This window comes from Euprymna scolopes, chromosome 13, assembly GCF_053919585.1.
Source record: "Euprymna scolopes isolate OS-2025 chromosome 13, ASM5391958v1, whole genome shotgun sequence".
In the NCBI taxonomy this organism is placed as follows: domain Eukaryota; kingdom Metazoa; phylum Mollusca; class Cephalopoda; order Sepiida; family Sepiolidae; genus Euprymna; species Euprymna scolopes.
The window spans coordinates 91525088-91550824 of NC_136494.1; the positions used below are offsets into that span (position 1 = coordinate 91525088).

The following is a 25737-nucleotide window of genomic DNA, read 5'->3' on the forward strand; positions in this document are numbered from 1 at the left end:
AAAATATGTTAAGATTGAAAGAGTATAGCACAAGAATATACCTGTTTTGATCATTTGTGCAAAATGTCCAAATTAATTTCACAAAATGTAAAAATTAATTTCACAAAATGTACAAATTAATTTCACAAAATGTATAAATTCACTATGCAACAGATACAAACATGCAAAATGCACAAATTAAATATGAAAATGCACAAATTAAATATGAAAAATGTACAAATTCACTATGAAAATGCACAAATTAAATACACAACATATACAAACATGCATAGTGCACACATTAAATATGAAAAATGTACAAATTCACTATGAAAATGCACAAATTAAATATGAAAAATGTACAAATTCACTATGAAAATGCACAAATTAAATACACAACATATACAAACATGCATAATGCACACATTAAATATGAAAAATGTCAAAATTAAACTGGCTAAATGTACGAATTAACTGCGCAAAATGTACAAATTTAATATGCAAAATGTACAAAGCAAATATATTAATTAAATATTAAAAATGTACAAACTGAATATGAAAAATGTACAAACTGAATATACAAAATGTACAAATTAAATATGCAAAGTGCAAAAATCAAATATGTAATAAGATACTCATTAAACATGCGAAATGCAAAAATCAATTATGTGAAATATACAAAGTGAATATGTATCCACCTACAACTAATGTAGGTTACTATTACATTGTTATCTTGAAACGACTATAGGCAAGCAAATTACATTCATGAGTCAACCTAAGAACTTGCTGCTGGGCAGTATTGGCCTACACCTTCACTTGTGCAATAAGATTTTACTCTTTTCCCCCAGGTTGATTAATCCAGCCATGTCTCAATCTATATATATGCACAGTGCTAGACAAATTAGATAGAAAATGATTTTAATGTCACTGATTATAGCAATTAGAACAACTGTTAATTCTATGGTTGAAGAAGAGAGAGAGAGAAAGAGAGAAAGCAGTTTAGAATCTGATGTGTGTTTTCTCGTCTGCTCGAAGAGAGTTTCTGTTGCTACGTCGCACCCTAAATAATAATAGTGACACCCAAATGAAGAACATATCAGATATTTGTTTGGACAATCAATATATGTGCTTGCTTGCTTCAGGCTATTCTTTGACTGAAGCCGTTGCCAAATCTATAAATAACTCGCGCTAATAAACATGTTCATGATGGAAATATACTTTGAAAGAGGAAGAACCGACGCATGAGTTGAACATTACTGTATTCACAAGACCAGAAGCTCTACTATATAATGAGAAAAGTTGGAGTTTAATACAATAAATATTGTTTCATGAATTGGTCTGATGGACACAGTTTGAGTTATCTAATCTTATTTGTTATATACACAGTTGTGTCCCTTTGTTGCCATTACTACTAGTTTGTGTTCATTGCTAGTTGAATTTCATTTCTGGTTCCTTTTTTCTTCTTTGTGGTCTTTGCTTTGTGCCAATCATATTTATTTACACGTATTTCATTTGTTATATTCTGTAACTTGAAATAAAAGAGACCAATATCGAAGGAACCCTTAGGTTTTTTTTTTTTCTCAGCTATATTGCTTTTATATTTTGGTGTCACTTTTTCATGTTTTTTTTTTCTCGTATATAAAATGTAACATGAATTGGAATAAATACATAGAAGATACTGTTGTCTGCTGCAAAGAAGGTGGACTCTTTCTCCCGGGTTAGAAAATATCTCGCACCTGCCAGTATCCTATCTATCTACAAAGTCACCATTAGCGCATGCATAGAATATTGTTGTTGCATCTGAGCTGGTGGACCTCAGCATAAATATCCCCGACCAACCTATCAAGCAGCAAAGTACCACTCCTTCATTGTGGAGGTTCCTAGATACTAGAAAGCTTTCTACTCTTATAATTTAATCTCTATGAACAACTTTCCTTTGGAATTCTTGTCCTGCTCATTGTTTCTCTTAGTGATAACAAGAAAATATTTATATACATTTTTTTTCTTAACTAAGTGGCCAATTTTGACTGATAACCCCCCCCCCCGCTCTCAAAAGTAGGCAAAATCGTATCTGACATTAATTAAAAGTAAATTATTTTTGCTTAAAAACAATATGCAATACATTCGTCGTAGTTACTTACTCTTTCATGTAAATACTAATTAGTGCATTATTAGTGGGAATTTCACATATATTTTCTGCCTACTAGCTGAAAATTGGTAGAAGTTAGGTAAAAATAGAAACAGACATATTCCGGTACTGTACGAATGCTGCTCAAAGAGCAATTATAAACTAGTTATTTTATTTATCTTCTTTTCAGGAGGTTTGACACAAGGTCAAGTGTGGGTTTGAAGCAAGTGTTTCAGTGGGACAAACTGGATTCGAATTTGGCACAAACGGATTTTCAGTTTGTTTTGTTAACTACTCAGCTACCGTCATCATCAAATACTTACTAAATAAGAAATTCAAATAATTTTTTTTTAAAAAACTGTTCGCCTTCAATATATATATATATATATATATTTCTTTTTTTTCTCTTCTCCTCTTCCTTCCTCCCTGTACATATATTTTATGGAAATTGTAAATATGTCGTTCTCACTTTCACCTTAATTTTAACTTCTTCTCCTATTTTCTTTTTTAAAAAAGATCAAAATGCTATTGTTTACCCCTGACGAGGATGGCGAAAGACGTCTAGGATCCAAAAAACTCTCTTCTCCGTCATATGCAAATTTTTTTTACCTCAAATAAACTTTTCTAATATATAAGGACTCTCTCCCGTCGATTTCGATGTATGAGGTTCCGCCACAACAGCTAAGTTCTCGGAAATCCACACAGATGATTAGTTTATAGTGGTGAAGGGTATGTGTAAGACCATCCACGCTTTCTGGTATATTACTGCTAACCTCCGTCAGTGCAAATAATTGTCACAGGACAGAGTATACAGTAGACCGCAGGTTTTTACATAAGAGTATCCTTCTCCTAGATCCATGTCTTAACGAAGACTGGGGGTGCATCTCTCCCAGTGAAATTATGTGCCTCCAGATACCAACCTGGAAATTTCTACGACTCGGCGCGCAGCATGTACAGTGCCTAACCTTCCCAAATGGTCACCCATCTGGTACTGGCCAGGCTCAATGTTGCTTAACTTCGGTGATCTGGCGAGAACCAGTGTGTCAACGTGATTGTGCCATGTATGTATATATATATATATATATATAATTTTTCGTTTTAATAATTCTTTCATTTTATTGTTTAAAACTAACTTTTGTTTCAAGTTTAGCGCACATAAATGTCATCCTGAATGAGAGAAAACAATTGTTTCCATATTAGATATATATTCCAACCCGGTCAGCCCGCACAGAGTAATTCTATGAGTAAACAGTGCAAGCCGATAAGCAGAGGACTGTGATGATTGGAGTTGGCCAACCAATGACTGGGTTTTATCTAGTGTCGAGCAGAGGATAGACATTTGGTGAAGATTAAGAACAAGACATGTCAAAAGAGAAAGATGAACTTTGCAAGCATCACCTCCCAACAACACTGTACATGAGAGAAGAGAGACCGTGTTCGCCATCGCATCTGGGATAGAGAGAACTCTGAAGATGTGCCTATTTATAATCTGCCTAGAAGTTGCACAAATTCTCCGCATAAACTCTGCCGCCTGGAAGGCTTAGTGGACTTTTGACAGCTTCCATATTCACAACCAGCAAACAGATAGATATGCTGAAATGGACAAAGCTGTCTGTACTTATTCGACATAGGCATTTCTTATGCAACCTGTAAAGACTATTTAATTTACTAACAAACCAGACACAAATCTATACGTAATATATGTTCGCGTGTGTGTATGCTAACCCCTTTTAGCCTATTAGATCTGGGAACGTGAAATTTAGTAGGAATGATCCTCTGTGCTACAAGGCAGTGACGATGGAAGAGTGGTTACTATTTTTCTAGTGGAAATCGCTCCAGACAAGGCATGAAGCAAATTGATGTAAGGTACGAAAAAAAAAAAAGAAACTACTACTGTAAAATCAAAAACTTATCAGCGATAAATGTTAGATTCCGATCTAAAAAAAAAAAAAACACCAACTTCCCTGTTTGTCAGAAATATCGCTCATTTTGACTAAAGAACAAAATAAGGGAAGTTTTAATACTAAATTGTAATATGGTTTTCTGTTCAAGTTGAACCGACAATGTTTATAAGAAACACAAGGTTGTGTAACTCTCCTTCTTCTAACTGTTTTTCTTTTAAATGTGGTCGTGATCTTTTACAAAGTAAGGCCAATAGATATCTCCTATTTTTTGAAATAATCATCCTTAACTCTTAGTAGGTACATCAAGTGGCTTCATGTCTTGTCTGGAGTGATTTCTCTATAAAAAAAAAGAGCAGTAACTTAAGGATTATACAAAAAGTTTGAGCAAATTCTGATGATTTTAAAATGTCCTTTAATGAGGCCGTAAATCCACAAGATTAAAACCGTTTTTATGGTCATAAAATCCAATCAAGTAAAGTCTCGTTTTACAGTGTGATTCTTTTTATTAAGTTTTAGAATTTAGAGTCTTCTAATCTCGTGTATTAAAATGTTCAATCATGTTTCAATTACATCCATTCTATGATGAGTATTTCAGTACAGTTACTTAATATTAATTTCGTAATAAAATAAACAAAAGTAGATTTTAAATAATCATGAGAAATGCAAAATAGGACAGATAGTGTTTAATATATTGTGGACGCATATGAAAAAAATCATTCTGTTTATCCTTTATACGTTTCTCATAACATCGGTATTATATTTTTTGTTTGTTTGTCTGTCTGTTCCACTTTTTCTTGGAAACTACTGGACTAATCTGGCTGAAATTTTCTTAGGAACTTTGCTATGGTAAGGTGCAGCGAATGAAGTATTATGGTATCCGTTTGATGCACATTATGCGATAATTAGGGATTAGTATTTAATGCAAAAATTAGCACAAATTTAACTATATTCAACCATCATTTTGGAATAAGCACTCATACTAAATCACCGGGCTATAACTTGTTCCTGTTTTAACGTGCTAAAATGTCTAGTTTATTCATAAACTTATTGCTCATGTAGATGAAAGTATTTTTTAATAGAGACTTTTCATCATTCTTTGGTGTCTAAGTGTGTAATAGCATTTTGGCTGATTTGTATTGCTTAAACTTGCAATAACATTTGTATTGGTCTGTGACACTTAAGTTTAAACTACACAGATTTTATAGACGTGTGTTATTTTAGATATATTCAAGCATTTCTATAAGAATATACATTAGTTAGCCTATCTTAAATGCTTAAGTTTGAAAAGACATTTCTATTGGTGTTTTGTGCTCAACTTCGAAATTCAACATCTTTTTTATTTTCTCATTCTTTGAAATAGCATATTTATGGTTAAACAGGGAGGGAGAAGACAATGGAATACCAAGACCTTGTGGACGGCATAAAAAGAAACTGGAATCTTAGAAAGATCGCCAATATTCCAATAATTATAGGAGCAATCGGACTCATGAAAATAAAAAAAAACTACCTGACAAATATACCCGGTGAACCAAGTGCAAAAGAGATACACTTGCACTTAAGGAAGCGGCTAGAACCTTAAAAAGATCTCTCGGCTGGAGTATCTAAGATAGCAGATAAATGTATCGCATCAGGCAGGATGCCCAACCTCCTAACAAAAACAAAATTATTAAATATTGAAACAAATTTAATGGACGCATCATGTTTGAATGTGTTAAATCATGGCTGTAAAATGTTTTGTGTCGATCGGTAAATCTGTTGAACTAACATTTGAAATAGCATTTTCGTTATTCTGTGAAGCTTACGTTTGGAAAAGCTTTGATCACTAAATACAAACTTGAATGGACACATCTTTATTTTAGACACGTCAGTCTGTCATGCTTATTTTCGAACCGACATCAATCATAGTTTGAAATAGTATTTTAGCTAGTCTACTATGCTTAAGTTTCAAATAAAAATTTTGTTAGTCTGCCATGCTTAAGTCTCAAATAAAATTTTTGTTAGTCTGTCATACTTCAGTTTGAAATAGTATTTTACACCGATAAAAAGCAGAGATTAACTGGCCTCACCTAAAGAATATCTGTTCATGTTGGCTTTTAATAATGTCTGTCTTCTCCGTCTTTAAACCGGAAGTTGATATACGTTAGCCTTTGCTCATGAATGACCTGTAAAACAGGAAGAAGCAATTTCCGGAATTATATTGAAATATTCAGATAGACTGAAAAGTAAGAGAAAAGAATAAAAACAAAATATTTCAAATATTTTCTGATCATAAAACTTTTCTGATTAATGGGAATCAGATTTTTTTTTAATTTTTTTTTTTTTTTTTACATCTTTCCTTTGAAACCTGGTTTGTCTTTACACGGATTTCAATCATCGATTGGCTTTATTATTAAAAAAAAAAAAAAGAAAAAAAAAATGCAGATAGCAAAATAATATTTTTTTATTTTTGTTATTTTTGGAATTATTTTATGAAATGTATAAACTGAGAACTTTGGATAACAACACCAAGAAACATTTTTTTTTTAAATTTCATTTGAAAATGTTTCATACTGTGAAACTGATTCAAGAAATGACTAAATTTTTAATTTAAAAAAAAAATGTAACAACTAATCAGTATAAGAAGAGTATTATTATTTACTCACTAGGAGTTCACACACAGATAATCATCAGTGATTATTCACTGATAATAACCAGGGATGTTCCTTGGAGTCTAGGTGACAACAAGTCTCCCCAGATTTCCAGTACTCTTCTTTTTTAAAAAATTTTTTTTTTTTTTACATGGTAGTCGCCACTTATCAAGGCCCAGAAGCCACTCGGGGATGAGGGCTATTGAGTGTACAGTAACCAATGGGATAGTATTGTAGTAACCGTTAGTAATGGAGATTTGATAAAGTGTCTTACTTAAGGGGGCGGTTTAACAGGAATTTGTTTATGTTGGACTTGAAGACATCCAAGTTGTAGTCAGGTGGGAAGCAGGCAAACGGAAGAGAGTTCCACAGGCGTGCAATTCTGAGAAAGAAGCTTTGTTCATGGAATCTACGTTTTGATTTAGGCACAGATAAAGAGTGGGGAAAATTATTGACTGGTTTCAGCTGGACGGGTGTTTTTTGTGAAATAAAATCACTTTCGACAACTTATGCATATAAATTTATGTTATCGCAACAGTTGCTTGCCACTGATTTATTGCTTGCAATCACTATTAGTCTTCACTCAAATTTGGATGGCAATAAGCCTCCTCAAGGTCCCAGTCCTCATCACACTTTTCCAGTGGAGGTCTGGTTAGTGCTTTCTCTCTTCGTTCTTTCCATCTTCCTTGAACCTTCTCAATTTGGTGTGATGCCAGCGTGTGACCGCACTACACTTTTATTATACTTTATTATACATTTAATTTCTAATTTTTTTTATTTTACTTTAAATCAAACCAAACAAGTCATATCACCACTGAAATATAAGGGCTACTGTGACAAGAGTCGCATTGAGGATGGGGCAGCATTGACTGGAATCTAGACCGTGATCCGAGGAAACAAACTCTCAGAGTAGATAAGGTTCCGCATTTAAGAACCTCTGGGGATTGAATTATACTGCTAGTTGAGTCGGTCGAGAGTGTTTACGTTGGGGGTGGTGGGGGATACAGTTGCAATAAGTTTCTTGGTTAATATTTTGTGTACATACTTGTAAAACAGACATAGTGATGCAAGTCTGCGATGATGCAGTAGGAGCTGGAGCTTGGCAGACAGTGTGGGACTTAATAGGTAATAAATTCTTTTCTGCATCATATCCAAGAAGAAGAGGCTAGTCTTTCATACAGCCGCCAAGATATGGCCACAATGCTCGATGCATATTTGAATGGTAGCTTGATAGAATATTTAGCCATGGATTGAAAAAAAAGGCATCTTCTGTTAAATTTGTTTACAAGATATCATTTACAACAGACGTTGAATTTCGGTATTAAATACCCCCCCAATATGGTTGATATCTAATAAATAGACAACTCAAATCTTTACCAAATGTAAAGTTGCCATGGCAGATAGCATCCTTTCCAAGAGTCCAACAATAACCTCCCCAGCCTGATATTTTCAGATAACATGAAGTTGAATAAGTACATAGAAGATGCTGCCAAGTCTGCAGAAAAATAAAGGCAGGCTTTCTCTATCATGCTAAAAAAACTACTCCCACTTGCCAGTATCCTATATCTCTATAAAGCCTGAAATACTCCTGCATGGAGTATTTTTACCACATCTGGACTGGTCCACTGACTACTAGTCTCTTTTTCTGTTGGACAGGGTGGCAAAATATTTCTAATCTAAAAATTACACATTAACTGCTAAACTGTAGGCTCTGTCACATCACCACAGTGTTGCATCCCTGTGCTTATTTTATATATACTTCAATAGAATGTGCTCTAATGAAATTAGTACACTCATACACCATTAACATAAATATCCTCAACCCACTCGACAAGCAGAAAAATCACACATTCTTCTCCATGGAAGTCCATACATGCTGGAATATTTTCTACTATGATAACTTCTTTCCTCATATCACTTGCTTTTGGAATTTTCTCTCTGTTATCCGTTTCCCTGACCATACCAGCACGCACAAGTTTAAATGTAAGGTAAACAAACATTTTACTGCCCAGCTTTCTACCTAGGTTGCCTCCCTATAAATCTGCTCCCGTATGCTTCAGTTGCAATATGCTTTATTTCTAGCAAAAAAAAAAAAAATTCTGTAAAACTTTACATAAAACAAAATACGGCAATTATAAGTTTCCATTTCTAGTCATTTTTACAAATGTCTTTATGTAACGAGGTCGTTATGCTCGAACTGTTTTTGTTACAGTTTAAACCTCTCTTGGACCCCCACGCCGTCTGGTAGCATTGAAAAGGAACAAACAAACAAACAAAAATAAATAAATCCAACTCTGTTTTTTTTTCTCCTTTAGAATAGGCATTTATTACAATCACTTTCTAATCAATCCTACTTCTTGTTTTTTTTTTTCTATCTGTTCATTTCGTCTTCTATGAGATTAACAAAACCCTGCCATCTCGACACCAGCTTAAAAGTCTTTTGTTGCCACTATAAGTTACACGTCCATCTCACTTGGTTCGTGTTTTTCTTTTTGCTCCTTGCAATGTGGTGCATTTCTCTATCTTTTTTTCTTTTTTTTATGAGGTAAGCCTGTGCACACTTGCTAATTTGCATACGTGCTCAAACGTTGCTACTGCTGCTGCTAATCATTTCACTAGCCATCTATCCTTCAGCTGCTGCTGCTATTTTTACATGCGCTCATACGCACTCTGTTACACTTAAAACAAATTAATATTTCTTTCTCATTTTGATTCATGAGTAAATTTTGTTTTAATTCAGATGTTTATCACTCTGTATTTTTTCTTTTTTTTTTGTACTTCCGATATTATTGCTTTTCATTTTTTAAGATACAAAAAATTGCGCTGATTTCGTCTATCCCCTGACTGAAATTATCTGTTTAGATTTAAAAAAAATACAGAATTGTATTCACAGTACACACAATGCTTCTTCAAATAGAGAACTTATTTATGCGAAGAACATATTTATAAGACAATTACAGAAATCTGAGAGAAAGAGGGGTATTAGCCAATCTTTGGCTTAGGCTGTTCATTGTTCACTTGCACCACCCCGATCAGGGTTTTGGAATGAGCACCAATTTCTGTGTATATGTGACAAGAAATATCTGTCAAGAAATAAAAAATACAATCCTCTTGTCCGTAATCAACTAAGGATTCCAAATTTCTATTTATTCGCTGAGGTCATCTTCTAATCCTTCAGCTATCAATCATTCCTAGTTTGTCTAATAACTTTTCAGTTCATTCGGGTGATGGCTTTCATTATTTAACAAAGTTATATTCGATTACATTGCACAAAAGAACTTGCTCTTCTTTGAGCTTGGGGTATTTAGTCAACATCTAGTTTGTCCATACGTAACAGCCCAAGTGTGGGTCCATACCTTTTCGCAAGATCAAAAGTGAATCAATGAGTTAAAAGAATTCGAACTTGATGATCTCCAGCCACCCACGATAACAAATATTCCACCGGTACATCCTCCATACTTTACTAAGTAGCCGGGTTCATAAAGAAAGCGAACACACAATGAAATCGATTGGTTTTATTGGTTAATGAATGCATCAGAACGTATTGATTGAATGACAAACATGTTTATTAAACAAATGAAGGATTTTTCGATCTTATTTACACATTTACGAACCACACTCTTTTATTTGCCTTTTTTTTTCTATCGAAATTCTATTACTCTGAAGCTCTTGCATTTTAGGATGGTTTGAAAAAAAAATTCACCAATTCATAATTAAGAACTTTGGTATTTTTTTTTAACTCATGATTCATTATTGGTCTTCTATATAAACAAAAGCAGTAGATGTATAAATGTGCGTGTAAATATTTAACCGATAAACTCAAACTACTGGTCACATAATACTGAAATTAATAGTAAATAGTAGGGCTAAGACTACAGCATATTCTTTTCACTGTTTTGACTCTAGTGTGTATCCGTTGATATCTTATATGCTTTTATATAGAGTGATGTGGTTCTCAGTTGATTAACTGTATCTAACTGTGTTGGATATATACTCGTCAAAACAATGATAAGAATATTTTGTTGTCATAGCCCTAGAAATTATACACGAAGTATGGTTTATAATGAGTAAAATCTTTGTTTGGATGGATGAATAACGCCTACAGATGTAAAGCTGTACACTTGTACACACGTTGTGTCCTCAGTCGAAAAGTGGATAAAAGAACAGGAAATAACCCCGACTCTTTTTGGTTTGTGCAACGACACTTATTTCTTCCTGGTTACAGCAGTCACGCCACCCATGTGATATAGAACGTTCTCCACGTCTCTACCGAGATTTCGAACGTTATTTCGTCTCTGTCGAGATCTTTGCCTTTTTTTTTATAGCCTTTCCTCCGCTATCGGTGACGTCACTTCTCATGCATTTACATCCGTGCCTCCGCGCTAGCTTACACAGAAATATGTCGGCAAATTGAAATGTAAAATGTTCATTTTAACTTGCCGATATTATTACTTCTACGCATGTGCAAATTCAAAGGTAGCTTAAAGTGGTTTAATTTAAAATCTTTCTTATCTAGCTGACGATAGCTTAAGTGGTAGGAAACGTGGCTGAGGCGCTAAATATATATATATATATAGTCTTTGAAGTTTTTTTAACATTTGAAACTACACAAAAAATTACTTTTTATCGTTCGTTAAAAAAAAAAAAAAAACAAAAAAAAACACTTAGTCAGTAAGTCATTTAATCACCTACAATCACTGCATCAACTCTCTCGAATTTACTATAATACCATTTTTTTTTATTTTTCAAGGGATCATCAGTTGTTTACCATGAAACACTGTTTCGGGGGTTTAATATATATATCGACTCTATTGATTTTAACTTATCGCCGTTTACTATATATTTTAGTTTTCACTTTAAATTCTCATTTTCGCTCCTTCGCACTTTTACTTCAACACCTGATGATGATTCGTGGACGAGTCGAAAGCGCTCGTGAGAGCAAAAATTATGGGACTTTTATTAATATTTTTGATTTTGATGCCAAAAAAATTATACGGAAAATCGAAAAATTAAAACAAAAAAGAATCATAAAGCAAAGCGTCTGGTTTGCATTTAATATATATATATATATATATATATATATATATATATATATATATATATATATATACATTTTACAAGGTGGTCACCACTTATCAAGGCCCGGAAGCCACTCAGGGATAAGGGTTATTGTAAGTACAGTACGTTAGTGTGGATATTTAAAGTGTCTACTTAAGGGGGCGGTTCATCAGGAATTTGTTTACGTTGGACTTGAAAACATCCAAGTTGAAGTCAGGAGGGAAGCAAGCAGACAGAACAGAGTTCCAGAGGCGTGCAGTTCTAAGAAAGTAGCTTTGTTCATGGAATCTACGTTTTGATTTAGGCATAAAGAGTGGGGGAAGTTTTTGACAGTGGATTCAGCTAGACGGGTGTTTTTCGTAAAAGACTGGCGAAGATTATATATATATATATATATATATATATATATATATATATATATATATTCAATAGAGAATGGCTCTGTAATAATAAATATGAAATCTGCATGAATTAAAATATACTAAAACATTTTTTTTGCTTATAGTTTCAAATCAATAACAATATTTTGTATTTGGAGCGTTATCTAGCTAAGAATACTGCACTAGAATATCTTTTTAGGTGCGCTCCTCTGATAGGCTTTGTCCATCGATATGTCTTCCAGTTTAAATAGTATTTCAATTAATAAATATGCGAATTGAATAAACACGTCTTATTTTAAATGCATTCCAGCATGATTTATGTTTTATTTTTCGTATGGCTTGAGCGCTTTACTACGGTTCACATATGTTAAAGGAGTGAAACTTGTTGGAGTCAGTTAAAGCTACAAGTCGGAATGCAAATACTTATCAGTCATGTCATCAGTTGTTGCTACATGATATATATTTCTATTATTTACCTCACAGAATAAATTTATTATCTGTTTTCTTTACTGAACGATACAACAGACATTTATTTCCGACGATATTTCATACGAGACCTGTGGAAAGTTCACAGGAGACTCTTTCATATGTAATATATTGATGCTAGCATTCTGCGGATATTCAGCGTAAATAGAGACGCCCTGATATTATTATAGCTCTTTTGTTAAAATTGCAAAAATATTTATCTAAGCTAGCAGTGACTCTCGGCGTAACCAGGTCATAAAATATGCTTAAATGTGATATTTTAATTTATGCAGATTTCGTATTTATTATTATAGAGTAAATTCTTTTTAATGATTCTTATATATTATAAAGTTGTGATTTCAAATATATATATATATATATATATATATATATATATATATATATATATATATATATATGACTTGGATGCATCAGCTTGAATCGAAACCGAAACTAAAACTTATGAAGAATATATATATATATATATATATATATATATATGTATATATATATATGTAGTAGAGATTTAGAAGGCTATCACAATGCGAGGAATATAGTCATTGTTGGTAAAAGAAGACGAGAACAAGTTGCGATTTACAAATCAACAAGTACATACATATATGTCTCTCTCTATATATATATATTTATTCAGTTGTATTAGGTAAAAAATGTCTTACTTGTTATGTCTGCGACAATATCCATTATTAATTTCGGAAAAAAATCCCCTTTCAAATGGTGGACGTAACAGATCGATTCAAAGCATGCTAGATGGTGGAATTTTTTTCCGAAATTAATAATGAATATTTTCGCAGACATAACAAGTAAGACATTTTTACCTAATACAACTGAATATATATATATGTATATATATATATATATATATATATATATATATATATATATATATATATGTATGTATGTACTTGTTGATTTGTAAATCGCCACTTGTTCTCGTCTTCTTTTACCAACAACGACCATATTTCATTCCTCATATTGTGATAGCCTTCTAAATCTCTACTACATACCTATCCCACACAATGCTTCAAGTAAACTACATATCAATATATATATATATATATATATATATATATATAACTTGGGCTCCTTCGGCTATAATCGAAACCGAAACGTATGAAGAATTTTTGGTAAAATTATTTATTACAAGAAATGGAAGGTCATAACAATTAAAGAAGAGTCACTCAAAAGGTAATACACATGCTATCGCATTAATATATAAAAGCTATGTATTCACCTGTTGTTTCTATTGTCCAAGTCTCATTTTTCACTTTATGGTATTCTCTACTTCTATCCAACACCGTGAACTAAATAATTACGTGTTTAGTAATATTATCTACTCAACAAAATAGCATCAAGCAGCTTAATACAAAACATTCAAGCATGTCTATAAGATTCTGTCTTTTGGTTAGTCTGTCACATGCATGCTTGAAATAGTAGTTCTATCTTTAAATGCATAAATTGAATGGGCATATCTTATTGAGATGCGTCCATGTGTACCTACACAATTCTGTCTATCAGTTGATACCATCATATATAATATTTTCATTGTAGAAATTCTTCTCTGGACCAAAGTACCGTAGGTTTGTAACAAATGCCACATCATAATTTATTATGTCTAAACTATTAGCCACTATCTTATATAACTTTAGAACACCATTTTCGACACATTTAGTCGTTATAATAAAATTCTACATTTCATCCTAGGAGCAACACCATCACAATCAACAACTATAGGAGATGGGGATAACATTCCACAAATAAATAAATACATAAACTATTTTCTTTATTAATTAACTTATAAATTTTTTTCTATAAAAAAAAAAAACAGTTTGCCACACTAATTGCTTATTAATAAAAAATGAATTTTGTCTTGGGGGGGGGGTAAGAGGGCTTTTATTTACACAAACTGAGCCAGAGCAACACGGGGCCAGGTAGAGCTAGTTTGATATATATTTCGATCGTTTATCAAAATTTTGTATAAAATAACACTTTCGTCTATCTATTATGTATGACAGAAATAGCATATTTTTGGTCTCTCATGCTTAAGTTTGGGACAGCATTTTTGTTAACATGTCACGCTTAGGTTTCCAATAGCATTTTGTTAGCTTATTATGTTTTACTTTGGAATCTCATTTTTGTCTGTCACACTAAAGTTGTAAATTACATTTTATTTTGAATGAGTTGCTACTTGAAAAAGGCTTTAAAACCACTCGAGGATAAATGTTAACGCGATGTATAAATTGACAGTGAAATACCAGTTTCGTTTCCGACAACCCAATCATGGAACAGGTCGCACTTGTCCATACGATATTAGTAGTAGACAGCAAAACAGATCCAATCTAACCAGCATAAAATGCACAGATTTTACGGACGTATCTTAAAGAAAGGGGGGGGGGGTTGTTTTTTTTTATTCACTTTGATTTTCTCTGTTAACACTATTATTTTCTCTGTCTTGTTAACGAAGTCAATCAGTTTTCCACTGATTAATCTATTTCCTAATTACTGGCAAAAACAAAATCAATTCTTTTCTTTATTAATGAATGAAAATGTTGAATTAGACAAATACAGGATCTTCATCGTCCTCATCACCACTATCACCACCACCATCACTAGTTTTCCCATTGCTGATTGCCTTCAACAAATTTGTTTCCACCCACTATAAATTACCGACCACAAAGTTTACATTTCGTGATCATATTTAAATAGATTCATACAGGATGTCCAACCAAACAATAAATAAGTAATAATATTGCGACTCCTCATCATATTCGGTATCATGTCAGTTTTACATGCTCAAGTGTTCTACATTTACTAACAAATAATCTTCATCCATTCTTCCGACGTGGCCATACCAACAAAGTCTCCTTTTTGCACACATCTCTCTAAACTGTCGAGATTTCATCTTCATCTGAGGTTATCAGATCTAAGCCTGGCTCACATTATGCACACATCCTATCAATCCTATATCATTTATTCTAGAAATGAACTTCTCAAGCTGACTTTTCTCTGGGTAGGTTGTTTTTTATCCCCTTTTCTCTCAAGTCCATAATTATCACTTCCTTCCATGTTTTCCTTGGCCTTCCCTCTTCCAACCGCACTGCCACCATAACTGTTCTACATCTACTAACCCAAGAACGCTTTTCTATTATTTCAATGTGACCAAATCAACAAAGCCTCCTGTTCTGCACTCATCTCTCTGTACTTTCCAGATTTAATCTTCCCGTAAATTCTGAAGGAACACATGAAAGATACGGATGTAGCTATTCATTAATGTGCAGTGCACATACAAATTTTTCACTCCTAGGGAGAGAATTCCAAAGGCAAATGTCAGAGGAAATACACTATTTTAAATAAAAAATCTTCCAGTATCTATGAAACTCTTCGTCATCATCTTAAAATATATTTTTTACCTTTTTTTATTTGTTAAAGCTTCCAAAAGTGACATATTAGTATGAATCTGTTTTGGGGTGAGTATACCTGCTCATTAGATAAATACAAGAAAATTTAGTACACCAAAACTAAAAAAGACAAAATAAAATTATTATATTATTATATGTGCGAGGGAGGGGAGAGATTTCTGAATACTAAATGAACCCATAATATAAACCACTGACCTCTAACCTAATGACCTTTATTTTAACACTGAAAATCCATCAAAGTATCTACTTTCACCTGAAATGGTAATTCAGTTACTAGAATTACATGAATGGATTATTATGAGGGAGGCATCTCTCCTACTGTTTAATAAAACATACATATATACATACACATGCGCTTAAGGGAACAGCGAGGATACTAAAAGGAGCTCTCGGTTGGTTTCAATAAAAAGCGGGACAATGTTGGCAGCTGGTTTGGTTGCCCCATACCCAGCATTACAATCTTCAAAGGAAGAAAAATGAAAAAAAAAAAAAAAAAAACATACATACATACATATATATATATATATATATATATGTGTGTGTATGTGTGGAAATATATTTTTTATAATATATACCAATCCTTATTTAAGAAACTCAATGTAATTACAGAGCAATATAGTGAATAAATGACAAAAGACTATATTCCAAAGTTCATGATGTTGACCATCTTATGATTTATTCCTTTAATCCAATTGACATTTACAATTCTTGATAGTATCTGTTTCATAGCGCAAAGTCAATCGCTATTATATCAATTAGTGAATCTATTTTGCCCTTAACTCATCAGAAGAAATAGCAACAATCAATCCATCAAAAGGAAATTAAGAGCGTTTTGACATGATTAAAAATCTGAAAATTGGAAGAGAAGCTGTAAATACCTTATAATATGTTTCCATTACGCCATTTTGAATTTCCAAACGCACTTTATTTCCTTTTGACGGACTGAATGCTTCTATTTCTTCTGATGAGTTAAGGGCATAATAGATTCACCGATTGATATAATAATTAAGTGATTGATTTTGCGCTACGAAACAGATACTGTCAAGAATTGTAAATGTCAATTGAATTAAAGGAATAAATTATAAGATGGTTCTAGAAGTGTAAACACAACATCATGAACTTTGGAATATAGTCTTTTGTCATTTATAGAATATTTTATTCACTGCACATGTTAGCTGTGTATATATATATATATATATATATATATATATATATATATATATATATATATATATATATAATTTGAGGTTGCTATTTTCAAAGGTAGGTTAACCAGTGAAATATAACTAGGTTCATACGAGAGTGCTCAATACAGAAGTAGAGCAAGTTACATTTGTCCTTACATAAGCAGTAGTTTGTTGCTACACAGTCATGAGCATGTTTCGGTCTACCAGTATTTACCAACTAGAGACCCCATCAGGCAACAACCCTTATTTCCGAAACATGCTCATGACTGTGTAGCAACAAACTACTGCTTATGTAAAGACAAATATATATATATATATATATATATATATATATATATATATATGTGTGTGTGTGTGTACCTAGAAATACAAGGTGTCATATAGACTTTATAAGCAGCAATATTACTACTACGTCTGTTCATATTAAAAACAAATATTTATAGAATCGAAAACTATTGAGCAGTATTGCACCCATATTGATATAAAGCACTAGAAATGTCAGACGTGAAGTATGTGTGAACAAGAGGTGGTATCATTATTACCATTATTAAAATCACTTCTAATCACTTATGGGTTTGACACTATTGGTCAGTATTCCATTAGATTTAGCATTAAGCAATCATGACATAGCAGGCGTTTATTAGGAACATCAATATTTTTCTGCTACTAAACAAACTTAACCACATAGGTGAGTATTATAAATATTAATTTCAATTATGTCCTGTCACTATACTATAAAAGTGAAATTCGGAAAACAAAAAAAAAAAATCGATTAATAAAAAAAACAATGGTATCTTCTGACTTTTTGTGTCTCTTTCAAGAAAAAGCCAAAATATTTACTTAATTAACATATCAGTAGAATATAAGTATTACTGCATTATTTAAAAAAAAAACACGAGTTTTTAATCTTTATTAAAAAAAAAAACATTGCTGTATTTCTTTGGGGACATGTGATATAATAACAAGGTAAGTAACTCAGTTATGCTAAAATAATCAATTCATATTTATAACTGTTAATACACAATATCAATAGTTGCATGCTACTTACCTCTCCTTGGAACTCTCCAGTGTTATTTTAGCCAAAAATTTTATTTTCGCTAATTTTCATCACAAAAATGTTTTCTTTAAGAATTTTTTCTACCTTATCGTTTTTCGTGATTTTTGGATATATTCATTGCTGTAACATGACCACTGGTTTTCCTTAAAATTCATAATTAAAGATTTCTAATTTCGATATTATAGTGTAGTTGCAACGAAAAATTCTGCATTGACATTTGACATGAGTTTTAATGAAATAATATTTGTAGGTGTTTGTTCAATACCAACTTTTGGCACGGGCTCGACGTGTATCCTGACACAATGCGCTTACTGGAAAAGTGCTCCGGTGCTCACAGGACTTTGTGATTGATGGATGACTTAATGAAGACGGGATGAATTAAATAAGTTGCAAAATTTAATCTGTTGCGTGTTACTGTCTGTTAGTCACATATAGGCTCCAAAACTATTTTACAAAACGGTAGCAAATTTGGTCTTAAGATTCTTCAGATATATTTTTTCTACTAGCTTGTCATTGCTTATCACGGCCCAAAAATCAGGTTTGCTGAGTTCGTCAGATGTGTAAACATGTTTGCAACTGGTCAGAGGCGGGAGCAAGCGTGTTAATATTACTAGTAAATAGAGTAAACATTTGTATTTGTCAAAATTATTAGTCAGGCAAATATCGACATGAAGGATGATTGGAATGCAGATTTTCATAAAGGGAAAGGTTAAATGTTAATACTGCTGCTACTACTACTACTACTACTACTACTACTACTATAATAATGATAATAATAATAATAATAATAATAATAATAATAATAATAATAATCTGATACTCTTATCCCCATCCCACACAAAAACATAATCCGAAACATGGTTGCACCACTATCGGTTGGTACCACAGAAAATAATAGCCATGGAGCCTCTGAGAGGATGGAAATTTCAAAAGGAGAAAAGTTCACCTACATAAAAACACAATTCAAATGAAACTGGCATAGTACATAAGAAATTCTCATAATTTCCCCGCCCCCCCCCAAAAAAAACAATATAAAATAACGTAGCGCCAAGATCATGTTATACCACAGAAAATGACCATGAAGGGTTTGAGAGGATGGAAAGACTCAAGTGAGAAAGCATCATTGAAACCTCTGTTAGGAAGAACATGGCAAATATTTGAATACTAAGCAAGGTGATTGTCACTCAAATCCCAGAAAATACCATCTGCCATTATATACGATAATTCAATGGTAAGCGGCAGTTGCAGAAAATGAAAAAAATGATTTGCAAAAATAGCTGACAGAATTAGAAAATAGAACAACTCAACTCTGGAGAGATTTGTGACTAGTTGTCACTCAGACTTCAGAAAACACTGTTTTACAACTGAGCGATCATTGGTCGAAAATTATTGAGCAAATTTCCACCAAATGAAGTTTTAAAAGCTGCCCCCTTCAGTAACTTTTTTTGTCAGCGCTACTGCTGCCAATACTACTTATACTATTTTTACTACTACTAATAATACAAACACAAAACGGTCGTGAAGTGTAAAGGAGAATGGAAAAATTGAGGAGGGAGAGCATCCATTGTAACATAGTGCAGACGGCTAAATGCAAGTATCGAGCTGTGAGCGAAATTACGTCATGGTAAAGAAAAAGAAGACAATAAAAAGAAAAGAACACGTTCGAGATGACAATCACATTAGTGGTGTGAGTGAGATCACAGCTGCAACGAGAGTCACACGTGACAGGAGAATGAGAAAATAAATGTCATTGCTACAAAAGAAAAGGAGTCGAGTTATTACTTGTCTTATGTTCCTTGCGACATACTCTGTTTACAACGTGTTGGGTCTGCGTGTGTAAACGTGTGTACTATGCTACAAAATCAGTTGAAAGGATGTGAAGAGTATTGGAATCTTAAGGAAGATTAACTTCACTCAAATGCCAGTGAAAATCAATGATGAACAGCTGTTACGATAACATAAAATTATTTGCAACAATTATGGAAATCTGAGGAGATATATTGTCACTCAGACTCAAAGGAACACTACTTGTCATTGCCAGTGAGCAATTACTGATAATGACTTTTTGTGATAATTCTGAATGATTAAAATAATGAAAATAATTCTTTTCAATAATGCGTTGTTTAAGTCAGTACTTTTAATTAAGTTATGCTCTGGCCATCTCTCAGTTCTCATCTCTCTTTATTAGTTGTTTTATCTACTGCTGTGAAACATTATACATCTGACGTTCATTGTTTGAAGGATGCCAGAAGAAAGGCACTTCTAAGGAAATAAAATAAGTTATGAAAATGAAACCCATTTTTATAACAATTTTTAAGAGCACAAAGTGAAATAACAAAGACTCATATTATTTAAATATCACGATAATCTCATCTGATAAAACTTGAATATTTATGTAAAAAAAAACAATAGTTATGACTATTATATTCGTTTGATCCTTTCTTTTCTTTCTTTTCTTCTTACCCTACATTTCAACTGGTGAGATCATTGTTCATATTTCTCAGTTAAATTATTATGAGTTTCAGTAAATTATTCAGGTCTGTTATCCCCAGCCTTGTTATTTGAATGACTGGCTCTTTTCATTTTGAAATTCTACTGCTCATATACAAAGCAGGGAATTATTCGCTTCTATTTATATTCTATATATATATATATAACGAAAAATAAAGAAAACGAATGAGTCTTTTTAGGGATTTAAGAATAAGTGGTCAACTGTAGCTCAGCACAATATTCAGACATCCGTCTTTGCTGTTGTGGGGGGGCAATAGATGACAAATATAAATGCAGTGGTACAAGCAAATGCAACTCGGAAACACATATAGAGTAATTTAGGGTCTTCTCTTGAGATGCCCCTACCACATGAAAATCCATCTCTAATGTAGGCACATATTCTATGCCCATGCTGACTTTGGGGGTCAGATTTTAATATTAAGTTAGAGTATCCTTTAATTACGAACTCATCTTGAGAAATAATCAGCCAAATGCCAGTTTTGCTTAGGAATAAGAGGTCTGGTTTAGTGTCCTGTAATTGGGTATCATTAAATAATTCGATATATATATATATATATATATATATATATATATATATTTTTTTTTTTTTTTTTTTCATATCCAACAGACTTTGCAAATTCAGTTTTTCCTTCTTCAAGCCGGAGCTGAATGGGTGACTCGACGGGCCACATAATTCTTCATTGTGTATATATGATTATATCTTTATTTGTAAAAAGTTGTATTCATTCTCAAATAATTTTATTTCAAATAATGATTTCTGTGTTGTTATTTTTGTTTGCTTCAGCTGCAAGGCAACAGATTACATTGAAATTTACCAGCAACTCGAGGGCCCTAACAATTATTCAGTAATCCGACGTTACTGTGGCAAAGCCAATCCTGGCCCGATACTCACTGAAAAAGGAGTAAAAATTCTGTTCCATTCTGATAGCGCTGGTATAGACATGGGTTTCCGCGCAAGTTATGAGTTTATTAGAAAAGAAGACATCAACAAGGAAACAGGTAAGTGCATAGATTTATGTATATAGAAGGACGTTCCAAAAGTAATGCCTCCTATTTTTTTTTATTTCGCTCAAAGGAATCAGAAGGGATTGTAAATTGCATTGTCATGATAACTGAAAGTTTCATCTCTCTCTTGCAGATGTTAACCTCTGTTATGGATGTGCATCAGGAGCAGAGACGCATCATTGAATTCCTGGCCAAATTGCATTGTGAATTGTTGGTGACTATGTAGAAAAATGAATTCTGGAGTACTAAAAAGTCCCTCGTTTTAATGCTACCACTCCTGACTTCGTAGCTCTTCAACTTTTTGAGTAAAATAAAAAATAGGAAGCTTTACTTTTGGAATGACCGTTGTAATGTGTTTAACATCTATCGTAGAAATAAAAAGGAAAACCCAAATTATTTTGGAGTTCATCAACGTTTCATCTTCTATATATATAAAAGCGAAAATGTGTTTGTGTTTGTGTGTTCGCTTTTTGCGTATGTCCAAGAAAGGCTTTTTTCCGAGAAGCGGTCGGTCGGCTCACAACTTCTTAAAATTTTTTATATCACATATAAATCATAATATCTACGAGATAACAACAGAGGTCGCCTGTCTATTTAATTTGCTCGACTTTGAAAAGATAAATATTCAACATTTTTCGCCCGCCGCATGTGGATTAGGCTTTTTCGTATAATAAAAGCGACACTAGTTCTGGTGGTATTTTTCCGGTCACTGGAAATGTCCGAAAGCAATCAGCTTTGATCAATGGGGAAATATTTTCCTTATATCACACAATTGGTATTCAATTTGGACAATCTCCTTTTTATGGGGAGCTAGTCCCCCCCCCCCCAACATCTTGGGAAAATAAAAATAAAAAAAGCGTTCCCGTAGTAAATAAAATACTAATCCGCAGTCCAAGTGGACCTCATTAAGTCATTAAAACGTGCACCTGCCAATTCTAAGTAATTAAATAAATTCAAACATGTTTCCGTTAGTATTTTGGGGTGGCCCAGTGGTTAACGTCGTGCGTTTTTTTTTCACACTTTAATATCCAACTTTGCCTCAAGTGTTCGATCCTCATACTTTCCTACCAAAACTTTTTTTTTTTAATTTTAACTCCCCCCCACCACTCCGGAGTTTTGATTTACCCAAAATCACACACACCTCCAAACACTCGCGCAACGCCAGGTACCCCCCGCTAATTATTTATAAAACTTTCTCAGAATGAGTGATTTGAAGAAAGTAAATTAAAAATGTATTATTTAGAAATACCTGGTATGTACGTGATGTGAAAAGAGTGTTTTTGTTCCCTTTTTTGGATGAAACGTGGTCTTTAGAATTGAATATATATGATATGTGTGATGTTATGTAAAAAGATGTTTTTAATGTCTTTTCACCGAGTATATAGTTACTCGAATTTAAAAATGTACCAATGATTAAGACGGTTAACATTATCTGTATCTTATAGTAATGGCGAATTGGTATTTGTCTGTCTGAAGCTGACACTATACTATTAGGTTGGTGCAAAAATAATGTCATTTTTTGACGTATATATATATATATATATATATATATATATATAAACAAAAAACGACATTATTTTTGCACCAACCTAATATTACTTCTATTAATGTAATATTGTACTATGTTTTAATGCTCAATTCAATTCAGTAAACTATTTCAATGTACTGCACTATGTTTTAATGCTCAATTCAATTCAGTAAACTATTTCAATGTACTGCACTATGTTTTAATGCTCAATTCAATTCAGTAAACTATTTCAAAGTACTGCACTATGTTTTAATGCTCAATTTCGGGGTGTGGATAGTGTAATATCTTTTCTCATGATGCCATCCTTCCACAAACATTACCTCTTCCAATGGAGGTAGTGTAGCATCTGTTCTGTTATCATGAGCCCATTCTCCAAAGCATTACCTCCATTTCTGGTAGGGCAATATAGTGTAACAGAACATGCAGATGCATACGAAATGACGTCACCAGTAAAGAAAAAACTATAAAAAAGAGAAAGAGCACGTTAGGGAAGACAATTACATTAGAGATGTTTGTTACGTCACAATTGTACCGAGAAGTCATGCGTGGCGGGAGAATTCGGAAATAAATGTTGTTACAACACGGAAAAAGTGACTTTAATTCTTTCTTATTTTTTGTCTACTTTGTGACCGAAGCTGCAATATGTTGGGTAATGTTAAAGTAGTGTATGTTAGTTCGTCATGATACCATTATCCCAGGCATTAAGTCCCCCTATTTGGCGATAGGAGTAATGTTATGTAGTCATGATACTATCCTTCGAGCGTTTACCATCTTTGGTTGCATATTTTTGCTCGCGTTAATAACTAGTCTTTATGCATATGTCAACTAGATTGTCTTAGCTGACATTCAATTGCAAACACTCCTCCATCCATGGACACCTACCTACCTGCATACAGACAGAGAAAAGAGGATGAAGGAGAGATGATGAAACATGCAGCAAAAAGGATGCATGTAGAGATGGAAAGGAAGGGAGAATAATTCAACAGTTTTTATATGTATGGAGAGATGCTAGTCTAGCGGCACTGATGAGTTGTGATACAACGAAACAGGACTGTATGTCAATGACTACAAATATATTTTAAGCCCCCCTCTTTGGGTAGAGCACTGTCGTTAATAATCTTACCCGCTACTTAATTAGCTGAAAATGCGAAGCTCGTCGTTTGTTTGTTTACGAACAGGCGATTTGAGCACTATAAAAGTGGTGGCGGGTGTCTATTTAAATAGACATTTCGACAAGTTATTTACGGACGTCGATTCCATGGTCGAGTAGGAGAACTGCGGACTGTCAACACGATGGTTCTAGGTTCAATCCTTGGCTTGGGAGCGATGCTAATCTAGCGGCACTGATGAGTTGTGATACAACGAAACAGGACTGTATGTCGATGACTACAAATATATATATATATATATATATATATATATATATATATGAACTGGAGAGATATTATTTTGTTATATTTAATCAAAAGTAATAAAACTAAAGTCACCGTGGAAATTCCAGGGGTCTTGCTGGTAAATGCTATAGTATAGTAACTTTGTGTGGTATAGAGGAAGTAACGTTCCACTAAGGAGTGAAATTCATCAAACGGTTGCATAAACCGACCGGAATAATAACAAAAAGGATTTCATTTTTTTTTGGCATAATCATTGACCAGACTAGAACACCATACAGAAGTAATTTTTATTTTTGTTCCAATCTAGAGTATCTCTATTTAGAAAGCTTCATTCTCCACCCCCACATTAAAACAAAACCGACCCTGTGTGTGAGACAAGTAAATAGGGAATCTAAAATAGTGGAATACGGGGCTATATTTTAAATTCTTTTTTGTAGACAGCAATAATAATGATACATACTCTTAGTATTAATTTTAGAACAAACGTTTTTTTTTTTAATTTTAGAATTTATGCAAAATCATATTCAATAATGTAAAATAGAATAGCCATAACAATAAATGGAGCAGTTATTTCCCCATTACAGTCATTCTCAAATCGATAATCATTCACTCAAAATAACTGTGAATATCTTTAATAAAAAAAACTGTGTTTGTTATCAAATTCACCAGGAGTATGTTTAATTATCTTGTCTTTTAATCTTGAATATTTGTTAACCAATATAACCAGTGGAAAAAACGCAAGATATGCCTAAAAAATTATATCAAAAACAAGTCATCGCCTTTCTGTACAAACAGAAAAATCGTAGTCGTAAAATAATAAGTCATATGACCTATTTTCAAATACGTCCACAGGTAAAAAAAAATTTTCCCGCCCAAAATCAAATTTGTCCTCTAAGTCTGTTTAGTATTATACAATAATTTCAACAAACGGGGAGATGAACAAACCGGTTAACAAGTAAACAATTGTACTATACTGATTATTTAATAGATTTCCCAAATTGCATATATATCATAAAATATTTCAATCATTCCATCATTCACACTGGAGAAGACCGAAGGATTGGTCGAAATTATGTG

The 25737-nt window shown here is 33.0% G+C and overlaps 1 protein-coding gene across 8 annotated transcripts in view; it reads left to right on the top strand.

The window, feature by feature from the left end:
- Window positions 1-25737, top strand: part of LOC145292083 (dorsal-ventral patterning tolloid-like protein 1) — a 2157643-nt gene that overhangs the window by 1839494 nt on the left and 292412 nt on the right. For all 8 annotated transcript variants that reach the window (XM_080138158.1, XM_080138152.1, XM_080138155.1 and 5 more), the window contains one exon: window positions 21518-21732. In XM_080138158.1, the coding sequence (XP_079994284.1) occupies window positions 21518-21732 (215 nt within the window). The remainder of the gene's footprint in view (window positions 1-21517; window positions 21733-25737) is intronic.